At 39.1% G+C, this 12135-nt stretch overlaps 1 protein-coding gene across 1 annotated transcript in view; it reads left to right on the top strand.

Annotated features, from left to right (window-relative positions):
* Positions 1–12135, top strand: part of GRIP1 (glutamate receptor interacting protein 1) — a 271569-nt gene that overhangs the window by 191430 nt on the left and 68004 nt on the right. Inside the window, exons 12-13 of the mRNA XM_006886100.1 lie at positions 4188–4257; positions 6268–6413. Coding sequence (XP_006886162.1) covers positions 4188–4257; positions 6268–6413 — 216 coding nt within the window. The remainder of the gene's footprint in view (positions 1–4187; positions 4258–6267; positions 6414–12135) is intronic.

Below are 12135 nucleotides of genomic sequence, written 5' to 3'. Positions count from 1 at the left end.
AAAGCCTTTGCATAGTCAATGAAGCACAGATAGACATTCTTCTGGTATTCTCTGCTTTCTGCCAAGATCCATCTAACATTAGCTGTAATATCCCTAGTACCATGGCCTCTTCTAAATCCAGCCTGCACATCTGGCAGTTCTCTGTTGACATATTGTTCCAAACATTTTTGGATAATTTTCAGCAGAATCTTGCTTGCTTGTGATATCAATGATAGTGTTTGATAGTTTCGACACTCTTTTGGGTCACCTTTCTTTGGAATGGGAACAAATATCGATCTCTTCCAGTCAGTAGGCCAGCCGTCTGTCCTCCAGATTTCCTGGCACAACTTTGAGCACATCCAGGGCAGTGTCTGTTCATTTGGTATGCTGTCAACTCCTGGGGCCTTGTTTTTTGCCAATTCCTTCAGAGCAACTTTAACTTCCTCCTTCATCACCATAGGCTCTTCTTGTTCATATGTTACTTCATGAAATTCCTCTGTGTCAGCCAATTCCTTCTGATACAGTGACTCTGTGTACTCCTTCCATGTTCTTTTTGTACATCCCGGATCATTCAACATCCAACCCAAACTATCTTTAAGTATTGCCACCTGTGGCTTGAATTTGTTTTTCAACTCCTTCAGTTTAAGAAATGCTGAGCAAGTCCAGCCCTTTTGATTTTCTGCCTCCATCTCTCTGCACATTTCATTATAGTATCTTGCTTTGTCGTCCCAAGCTGCCTTTTGAAATTTTCTGTTCAGTTCTTTGATTTCTTGCTTTAGCTTTGGCTTCTCGGCTCTCTAATGCAATACTCAGAGTCTCATCTGACATCCATCTTGGTTTTTTCTTGTTTTTTCAGGCTTTGTAATGATCCTTTGCATTCTTCATGGACGAGTTTCTTGATATCCTCCCAGAGCTCATTTGATCTACGCTCATTGGTGTTCAGGGCCTCAAACCTCTTCCTGAGATGGTTTTGAAATTCGAGTGAGATAGACTTAAGGTCAAATCTTGGTTCCCATGGACTTGATTTAATTAGAATTAACTTCTGGGTTCATTTTCATTGCTCTGTAGGCACCTACCTGAGGAGCCTTTTTGTTGTTGTGTCTGCCATTAGGACAAACTCACCTCAAAGCTGACCCTCCTGCAGGTTTTCATAGGCTGTAAATTTCACAGGAGCAGAACCACTTACCTTTGTATTGGCAGTGTAACTCCATACCACTAATCACTAGAGTTCCCTGATGAATCACAAAAGTGTCAGGTGTGACAAGGTACAGGATCTAATAAATAGGAAGGTTGTCTCTGTACATGTCTATAGACCATGTTGCTATTGTTATTAGGAGTTTAGTGTGACTCATAGCAACCCTATGAACAACACATCTGAATCCTGCCCTATTCTGTGTGATCTTCACTGTCTCTGATAGACTTGAGCTTGTTGCTGCCAGTCACTATGTCATTCCATCTTGTTGGAAGTCTTCCTCTCTTTCGTCAACCTTCCAGTGTTCCAGGAATGATATTCCTTTCCAAGGAAGAGCCCCTCCTACCACATGCCCACAGTATAGGAGATGAACCTTTTGCCATCCTTACCTCCAAGGAGCGCTCCAGCTGCACCTTTTCCAAAATACGCCTTTTGGTTCTTTGGGCAGTCCATAGGATATTCAGTCCTCTTCTCCAAGAAGTTTCTAACCTCTCTTCAAAGGTGTGTGGGTTTTTCTGGGTCATGGTGCTATTTTCCTTTGTTACAAAGATGATACATTTTGTTGCCTCCACTTTTGTTTCACAGACCTTTTCCCAGGATCATAGATTTGAAAAAAAAAAAAAAGCCAAAGGAAACATTGAATGCTATGTGGTTGTTACTTCAGTTTGGCAAAATATTGTTTAAGTCCCTTGGCAGGTGCCGGAAAGGTTGTATTTGCTGGTAGTAACCAAGTTTTTATGTCTATACTCTCTGCCCAGAACAGTTTGCAGTTTTGAAATATGACAAGAGCGAAATGCTAGATGTTTATGTTTCTGTAGAAGAATTGTATTAAATCATTGGGTCCAGGTTTAATTTATGACTTAATTGTAGCAAATAGAATGTTTTGTCCACTTTGCTAGTTGGTAAGAATAATGACTGAATGAAAACCTATTAACATTTCCTATAGAACAGTTTAGGTAGTAGTACAGTGTTGGTGTGTATATTTGCTTTCTCTTTAGATCTTGTGTTAAATAATTAAACCATCTGTGCTTGTGCATAAACATTTTCCTGGGATTCAGATGGGATTATGAGATATGATATGCTTTTCTGATTATTACGAGGTTATCAGATTGTTTATAATAAAATATTACTCTAGGGGCCTTTTCATGGTCTTAAGAAGGATATCATTCCAGGCTTCAGACTGGCAAATCATGTCCCCTCAGAGGCAAATTGTTTTTTACAAATGTTAGTTTGGTTAATTTAAAGGATCAAATTTCTAAATTAAACGTGCACTTTCTAGGGTAAGATGCTGTTTGTTTATATCTCTATGAAATAAGACTCACTGATTCATTTCCAGGGCTAATTATAATTTTATTTTTGTTTCTAATTATCCTTCATTCTCATCGATTGGAAACATTTCTAGGAAAAGTTTTTAAAGCCCAAAGCTGACCACAAGATACAAGACAATAAATTTATATATAAGGTGAATTAAGGTTAATGAAAGTTACATGTAAGTGTTCAGAATATGAGCATGTATGAAAATATAATTAAGTAGCAAACATTTATTATTGTCAACAAAATTAAATGGTCATATTTGAAACATTTGAGAGATTTCTAAATAGGAATTATGAGCAGAATGTTCAGTTGTATAATCCATCTCACAAACATTTCCTTCTGGAAGAAAAAAAGAATTCAAATCAGTGAATTTCATTTATTTTCCTTCCCAGTGTGCTGTAGGAATGTAGCACATTTGCAACAACAGTGATATCACAAGAATAAAACAAAAGAGAGGATTAAAGGACAGACCACACCGTAATGTTGTTGCTGTTGTTATGTGCTGTTGAGTCTACTATCACTCATAGCGACCCTGTGTGCAGTAGCTCTGAACCCTTTTCTATCCAAGTCAATCTATCTCTGACACACCTACCTAACCTCATAACCCTAGTTATTGTGTCAGTCCATCTCATCCAGGGTCTTTCTCTCATGCCTTCCAAGCATGACGTCCTTCTCCAAAGACTGGTTGCTCCTGGCTACTTGTCTAAAGTATATAAGATAGAGTCTCAGAATCCTTGCCTCCAGGAATAGCTTGGTTTCACCCTCTCCAGGAGAGTAGTAGTATGGTGTTGGTGTGTATATTTGCTTTCTCTTTAGATCTTGTGTTAAATAATTAAACCATCTGTGCTTGTGCATAAACATTTTCCTGGGATTCAGATGGGATTATGAGATATGATATGCTTTTCTGATTATTACGAGGTTATCAGATTGTTTATAATAAAATATTACTCTAGGGGCCTTTTCATGGTCTTAAGAAGGCTTCAGACTGGCAAATCATGTCCCCTCAGAGGCAAATTGTTAGTTCTCTTGGCAGTCCATGGTATGCTCAATACTCTTCTCTAGCACCACAACGTAAAGGCATCGATTCTTCTGTCTTACTTGATTATTGTCCAGCTCTCTGATGCATAGCAAATAATTGCAAAGACAATGGCCTGGATCAGGAGCACCATAGACTCTAGACTGACATCATTGCTCTTCAGCACTCTGGAGAGGTCCCTGACAGCAGATTTTCCTAATACAATTATCTTTTGATTTCCTGACTGCTATTGCCAAAGTGTGTTGATCATGGAATCAAGCAAGCTGAAATTGTTAACAATCTCAGTCTCTTCACCACCTATCATGATGCTGCCAATTGGAATAAATGATTTTAATACTTCACTTCCCCTCTTGAGATTCACAAATTAATATAGATTTGAACCTGAGGGGCAATTGTTGCCCCTCCTCCATTTTTGTTTCCTCCATTTTGTTTCCTCCATTTGCAAGTTTTAAATGACTTTGCTTTAAATCTTATCAGTACTTTTAACACAGAAATATTTCAATGTCAAGTGAGTACAATGTAGATGTTTTCTAATCTAATGTCTGATCATCTTTGCTTTGAATACAAACTATACTCTTACTGGCAGTTGTCATAAACTGGGAAAATACACACTAGTGATTGATCCGTGGCTATAAAGATGTCATTCTTCTGTCTTCATTATTACAGCACCATCCAGTAGAAAACCTGGGGACCCCCTTGTCATTTCAGATATCAAGAAAGGCAGTGTGGCTCACAGGTAAGGAAAATTGATTGTACAGCACACTCCAAGACATGTTTTAAGTAAAGATTCCATCCACATCCAAGGCAAACCTTGCTAATGGATTAGTAGATTCTCATTATTGTAATCCAGGCAGCCACTATTAAGTAGTGAGATTTTGACTCTAAGGTATTTCCCTTTATGTCAATTTATGTCTGCGCCTAATGTGTTTTAGGCTCTCTTTTGAGTCCAGCATAAAATTCTCCTTCACTGATAATCATCTGTCCTTATAGTCACACTTAAAAGTTGAAAGTAGTCCCCAATTATAAAAGGCATGTCACCTTAAAGAGTCTGAGTTTTGTTTAATCTTGAATATGTCTGTCTTGGGCAAACCTGATATTTGACCCTTAAACAATATCCATGTTTCCTGTTTGGTCTGAGGTCCTCAAACTTAGCCTTTTTGGACTAAAGTAAAGGGTCAATGACCATTAACTTTTCCCTCCAATTTCTAAATCTCATCACAACCAAAAGTTTGCAAACTTTTTCATTTCACATTTTAAATAGTAGGGAATAGTGATAGAATATTGTTAACTTTCTTTTTCAAATAAGGGTGTTTTAAAAATCTCGTACATGATCACAATCATTTAATAGTATTTTAGCATTGTCAAGGGAGACGAGCTATACTATGAGTTGATGTATAGACAAAGTACTAGTACAGAGAGACTCATGAGTGGTTCAACTGAGACAGAAGTTGGTTCCTCACATAGCAGTTGGGAGGGAGGCAGGTGCTCCAGGACAGGGGAGTGCCTCTGCCATCTGCATCAGCTGGCTCAAGTCACTGCAGTTTTTCTAACCTGAAATGAGGGGAGAATGAGTAAGCAGACAGATTTAGGGAAGATGCATGTGTTGCTGTTGTTATATACTGTCAAGTTGACAGTGACTCATAGCAACCCTATGAACAACAGCTCTGAACCCTGCCCTATCCTGGACCACTCTCACCATCTCTGACACACCTTCCCCCATTGCCACAGCATATATAATTTCCCAATTCCAACCCAAAACCTATTTCCCTGTTCACAGCTTTCAGCCACAAATGCTAAGACCTCCAGACTGTAGCAATGAGCTCAGGCTTTCACTCAGCTAAAACTTGAGAGTCTGTTACTAGAAGAACAGGAATGAAAACAATGAACTAGCTCTGTCACAGATAAAATATTTAAAGGATGGTTCTCCCCAAAACTTTACAGCTGTTAACCTTTCTTAGAAATATGTGTGTGTTCATACATACGCTGTTTTTAGGTGCTACAGAAACTTTCAGCTTAGAGCGACTATGTTTAACAGAATAGAATTGTCCCATAGAACTTTCTAGACTTGGATATTTCTGGAAATAGATTTCCAGGTCTTCCTCCTACAGAATTGCTGGGTAGCTTTGACCTACCCACCTTTTGGTTACCAGCCAATCGCTTAACCATTGTGCCACACTGTCAAGGATCAAAAGTGGTGCAGCAGTGTGGAGGGTCTTTACAGACTTCAGCCTATTGCCTCCCTCCTTGGGAACATTAGACTTCCTGAACTAAGAAGAAATCCCCTGCCTTCAAGTCGATTCCCACTCATGGTGACGCTCCGTCAGGTACCTGAGGCTGTCAGTCTTAATGAAACAGACTGCCTCGTCTTTCTCCTGTGAAGCAGCTGACGGATTTGGACCATCAGCTTTTGAATAGCAGCCCAACGCAATCCCCTGGGCCACCAGGGGCCCTTAAACTTCCTAAGTAGAACTTACAGGAATATCTTCATTTAATTGAAGAGAGGACAAGAAAAGGGTTTTTAATGAGCTGTAATTTAATGCCACAGCAGTCATCCGAAATAAGACCGGAGGAGGAATGATGGGGAAATGAAAAGGATGGGGTTCTCCATAAAGTGCAGTTTAAAAGCAGTTGAAGAACCTCTTTCCCCTTAAAGACTACCATCCTTCTACGCTGTGCCTAATGCTTCTTTAATGGCCTACTGAAGCTTTCATGAAGCAGTCATGTGCTGCTATGCATTTCCTAACAGAACCGGGACCCTGGAACTGGGGGATAAATTACTTGCAATAGATAACATCCGGCTGGACAACTGTTCCATGGAAGATGCAGTTCAGATCCTCCAGCAGTGTGAAGACCTGGTGAAGCTCAAGATCCGCAAAGATGAAGATAATTCAGGTATTGATAGCATCCTTAGTTAAAATTGATTCTTTTGACTGTCCATCTGCCACAAGTGATATTAAATCTTGCTTTACATACAACAGCTGCTTAGGTGGTGATGCAGCAGTGTTTTGCATAATTAAAGGGGTCTTTAACTTGTGTGTTAAGAATGTAGTACGAATTTCTAATGATGGTGCTTTTAAATAATATAATTATGGTATTTTTCATTGTATAAACATTATTATAACTGCATTGCAATTTGTTTAAAGATAAGAACTAAATCATTACTCAGTAACACCCTAAGATAATAGAATTATACAATTAGTAATTTTCTAATCTTTGTGGGTATTTATATTTCATAATTATAAATAAACCACTATGGTGAAGTGCTTTTTTTACTTAATGTTATAAACATTTCACCATTTTATAAAGTTTTAATATCTTTAATTTCTTATTGACTGCCTATAATTTACATTTTCATCTTAGAGTGCTTCATTTTTTTAAATTTTTCATGATATTACTGTTGTGAATATTATTACGCATTATTGTTTTTATTAGGAGTTTTTCCTTGTGAAAAATTCCTAGCAGTTGGATTGTTGTGCCTGTATGAAAAGAAAAATTTCTCTTTTTTGGTAGCGTGTTGCTGTCAAAAGGACTGTGCCTACTTCTAGTGCCTCTTAATAGCATAGGGCTATAGGAACACAGTGTTTTAGAACTTTTGTGGACCTCAGAATTGCCTGAGGAATTTGTTAAAACACAGATCCTAGGATTTTACTCTAGGATTACTCTAAGGGGGAGCAGGAATGAAGTATTTTTTAGACAACCTCTAAAGGCTACCGCTTCTGTGGTCCAAATACTGTACTCTGTGTAACTTGGAGTAGTGGTGGTGTTGTCGTGTACCATCAAGTCAAAGCCCTTTTATATACATATGTCATAAACACTAATGGCTGACTGTTCTTAAGGCAGAACTGACACCTAGGTGACTCTCCAGGGACTTTATGGAGGCTGTAAGTTGCATGGGAGGAGATTGACCATCTTTCTCCTGTGGAGCTACTAGGGATTTGAACCTCCAGGGAGGGAACCTTTGGGTGAGTAGCACAACCACCTATGGGCTTTGCCACCAGAGTTCCCCATTAAGCAATAATAGTTAACTTTAAAAGTAAGTTAATTGGAAGATCAGTACTATGGGAAATTATAGAAAGATATGAATACTTATTCTTTATAGATGTTGATGATTTCCCATCAAAGTTTTAAATTTTTGTCTGTACATAGTAGACAGTAGATTTTCATCCCCCCAACACTTAAATGAGTCTTTACAAAGCATTTCACTTTATCTTTATAGAACCTACACTGATATTTAAATAACTTGACATTCAGCTACTTAGCTACACTAACAAGAATAAATTGCATACACAGACTTGGGAATAAGTATAATTGACTAGATTTTTAGGCTTACAACTCAAGTTGTAGTAGAAGTGTTCATGGCTACTCGAGAGGGAAACCGTTCACTCTTGAGGGTTCTATGACATTGGCCATAGCACATTTTACTCAGAGGATAGAGAATCACAATTGTTCCAGAAAATTGATTAAAGAAAAACTTAAAAGAGCTTCAAAGATGTATCATTTTACCCCAAGCAACAAAGTATTTTCAAATCTTCTAGCATCTCCATATTCCACATCATCTAGATGGAGAGAGTTCAAGGTCATGTCAGGTGATGTGTTTATGATTCTCATTCAGGGTCAAAACAAGTCTGCAGTTACATTCATCAGTACAGCTGATAACAATGATTGCATCAAAACACACTACTACAGCTGATATTTTAAAATATGCATATGTTTGTACTTATTATTATTTCTCAAGCGACAGATTTTCTGGGCCAACATTTGCATCTCTTTTCTTATGTACTGGCTTCAGATGCACTTTCTTTTTGGGATTTATTTCAAGAGTAGGATGAAGCTTACAGCATCGGTCCGGGTTTTGTCCTAGGAAAGAGGCAAAGCCCTGTGGAGAAACCTATTTTGCATGATTTGCCAAGCTAAGCAGATCTCAGCTACCTTCCTCACAGAATGAAAAAGCCAAGCCAGCGATGAATATGTATGGGAGCACATTTGGCCGTGCTCCCAGCTCCAAAGCCAAGGTTGCAGACAGGCTGGCAGGCCTTTCCAAAGCAACTGAGCACTTGGAGAGTGAGAGCCTGCTTTTCAGTTGCCGATTTCTTTTAGTCGTTTTCTTTTTTCCTTCACACCTTTCTTTCTTTAATTTCTATGTCTAACCTTTTCCTTTTTAAGGGATTCAATTTTTAAAATCCTGAATTTTTGAGTTAAAGATGAATGATATACCTAAAGCAAGACTGTAAAGATAAAAGGTATATGTACTCAAGTCACATGTCAGATTGGTATAGTAAAACATATATTCATTGAATACACATTTTTTAAAAATTGGTTTGCATACAATCATTCATATACATTGTGTTTAACTCATGTACATTGTATTTTATCCAATCATTCATATACATTGTTTTATAACATTCATTAATATTGATCAATGCTTTATATCACCCATCTCAAGTCCCCTTTGCACCTTGCCTGTTCCTCCCCCCTCCTGTATGTGCACTACTTTCTGTGGACCCAGAGATTTCCTCCTCCCTCTTCTTTGACCCCCTTCTTTCCTTTCCCCTCCCCTTTTGAACAGACATGTATATCTTATTTACTAATGCAATCAGTAGCTATATTAGCATGACACCTTTATATAATTTAAAAAAAAGCCAACCCCAAACTCGTCATTGAGCCAGAAATTACTCCTAGCTGACCCTCCAAAAACTTTTCAGAGACTGTAAATTGCATAGAGGAACACTGCCCATTTTTCTTCCTTGGAGCAGCCGGTGAATTTCAACTACCAACCTTTGGGTTGGCAGTGCAACTCCCTACCCACTATGCTGAAATTATTATACGATGATAATTCTTTTGAAGAATTTGGATGATCCTACAACCCCCTTCCCAACAATAGAAGAGTACAATTTGAGTGTCTGAACTGTTTTATATTCCAAATAAAGCAAGGAAAAAAGTATTGCTCAAAATGTTAAATGTGAGGACAGATTCATTTAAAGTAGTGTATCTTTTTATAGAAAGTATACACTTTTTAAATTACAGCTCTACCTCATTGGAGCCAGGCAGTTTGAATAAATTAGTTAAGCTGCCAGAGATTTGCTTCCATCTTCCATAATGTGCAAAGAATATCACCTACCGCAGACAGTTACTTTTAACCTGTAACTTGCTGGAAATTGACACTGTCAGTATTCAAGATGTAGGGGCTACATTTACTAGTATTATTACATCCTAATAAGCCTTTCCCTAGATCTTTTCAGTCTTTAATCAAGTTATAGCTGAATGGCAACTCAATATTAATCATTATAACAGTCACTGATTTTGGAAGTTTGAGTTTATCCTTAATCTGAAATAATGCTGGTGAGTTGATCTGTCACACTGAGTTGTTGCCTGCCTTAGCCTCAGTATTTTAGAATAGTAATATTCATGTGTGTTCTCCTGAAATGTTGCTCATTGGGTTTTCTGTAATTCAGTTCTTTCTATAACCATTTGCTCTTCACTATTCTTCGGTGGTGATTATCATCCATTTCAGAAAGCTTATAATCACAGTTGATGTAACTTGGTTTACTCAGCTAGCAAAATCCTGCAATTAGGTTTAACTGATAGTCCTTCAAAATGTGAGAATTTCTTCCAGCTACACTAGTCTCATTGCTTTCCCATGAACCTTACCCACGGTTCATGCTAAAACCACTCCCAGGCACTGCCAAAGTCTTTGTTTTTCATTCATCTGAATTTACTTAGAGTCTATGAGTTGCTGAGTTCTGTGCCAAGAGTGCCAGTTCCGAGTTGGAAAAGAGAAACTAAAGAAAAGTCATAATTACTGGTATGCTGACTGCTCCTGGGGTATGTCTTAAGTTGTAAAGATAACGTGGAGGAATCCAATTCACCTCAGGGAAATGTTTCTACAGTTTCATCCTGCAAGGTGCTGAAACTTAGCTGCCCGTCATTGTTAAGAAGGAGCCTGCTCGTAGCTGACCCTTCATTGGGTTTCTGAGGCTATACCCTACACAGGAGTTGTTTGTCCATCTGTCCTCCTCAGAGCCAGTGGTGGATTCGAACTGCCAGAGAGGTGCATCTTTGGAGTTAGCAGCACAACTCTGAAGGGTCTATGGATTAGACACTGTTATTATATGCTCTGGAGTCAATTCCACCTCGTCATTACCATATAGGACAGAGAATTGCCTTACAGATTTTTCCCTAGGTTATAATCTTAATGGGAGCAGCCACTGGTGGGTTTGAATTGCCGACCTTTGGTTAACAATTGAGTGCTTAACTGCTACTGTACTACCACTCCCCTTAGCTAGCTAGTTGTAAGACCAATTTTTTAAAAGAAATGAAACCCAATTAAAATTCTACCTTTCAACACTCAGCAACTCATTGGAGCTGGAATATTCTGAGATAAGTAGGTAAAGTGAGTGCGCAGTAGGAGGAAAGCTTTTGGGGTGTGGTTCTCAAAGTTTTATATTATTAAGCCTAACTCCAAGAAATGTAGCCATACCCAGAAATTCATTCCATCACTTGTAGCTAGAATGAACTTTGGTTGACCTGCATGTTTATGCTTTCCAAAGGCTTGCTCCCAAATACTAGCCTCCGATTTGGCCATAGACACAGCTGCCAGTGTGGAATCAAGCCAGACAGTTTTCATTTTGTTAACCAGGCGGCACTCAAGAAGCCTGAAAATAACATTGCAGATAAGTAATGCTGCAATTTTGCATCTGTTCCGTGGTCCCATTAATTTTCTTAACTAGAGCTGAGCAGAACAAACAAGTAGGCTGGCCCCTTTCACGACTTTCACTAATAGTTGTAAACCTTCTGTTGTGATGGAAAAGCTGTGTATAATATCATGAACATCTGTTTGGGCTCGCTTTGAAACGTGTTGGTGAGCCTGTGTTTCTTCTTCTTCTGGAAAGTTTCTACTCAGGTTCACCACTCCAGACGATCCTTTCTAGGCCAGATCAGCCACAAGGAGTGTCTTGGAGAGCTTCCATCAACAAAATGGTCTAAGTGTCCCTTCCTAAACGGCACTTATTCCTCTTCTCCAGTGCTGTGAGGTCTTACAGGCGCCAGTTGGGCAGAAGCCCGAGAAAACAGATGGCATTGGAAGTGCGGCCAGAAAACAGTCAAGCTCACTCCAACGCTCTTGAAGCTGTTGGTCACAGATGTTCTAGGCTTTCTGGTTCCCACGATGGCAGCTTAGCTCTTGCTCACACCTTGAATGGGGTGGATTGGGGTGGCATCACCTGTGGTGGTTTTCATCTGAACTGAGGACACAGAATCTTCCACAGACCTCGAGATGCTATGCACTTGGCACGCCCAGACCACTCCCACGGAGAGCTGATCCTCTTTAAAACTCCAGCGTGCTTGGTGTCCATTGGCCAGATTGTCTTCCTGCTTGCCTTTTATGGGAGAATGGTAGAGGGTCAAAGTTCTTCCACTACCACATACATTCAACTCAGTGGCCAGCAGTGTTTACAGTGGGGACAAAAATACCAGGATTTACTAATCAAAGTCATTATCCAATATTGTAACCACTTGGTGGTGGTGGTTGTTGTTATGTTCTGTCGAGTCGTTTTTGACTCATAGCGACCCTATGCACAATAGCCCTAAACCCTGCTCTATCCTGTGCCAACCGCAC

This window comes from Elephantulus edwardii, unplaced genomic scaffold (assembly GCF_000299155.1).
Source record: "Elephantulus edwardii isolate Elephantulus edwardi_28Jun2011 unplaced genomic scaffold, EleEdw1.0 scaffold00047, whole genome shotgun sequence".
NCBI classification, from domain to species: Eukaryota; Metazoa; Chordata; class Mammalia; order Macroscelidea; family Macroscelididae; genus Elephantulus; species Elephantulus edwardii.
The sequence above is the reverse complement of the archived record's forward strand: the minus strand, read 5'-3'. Positions and strand labels throughout refer to the sequence as shown.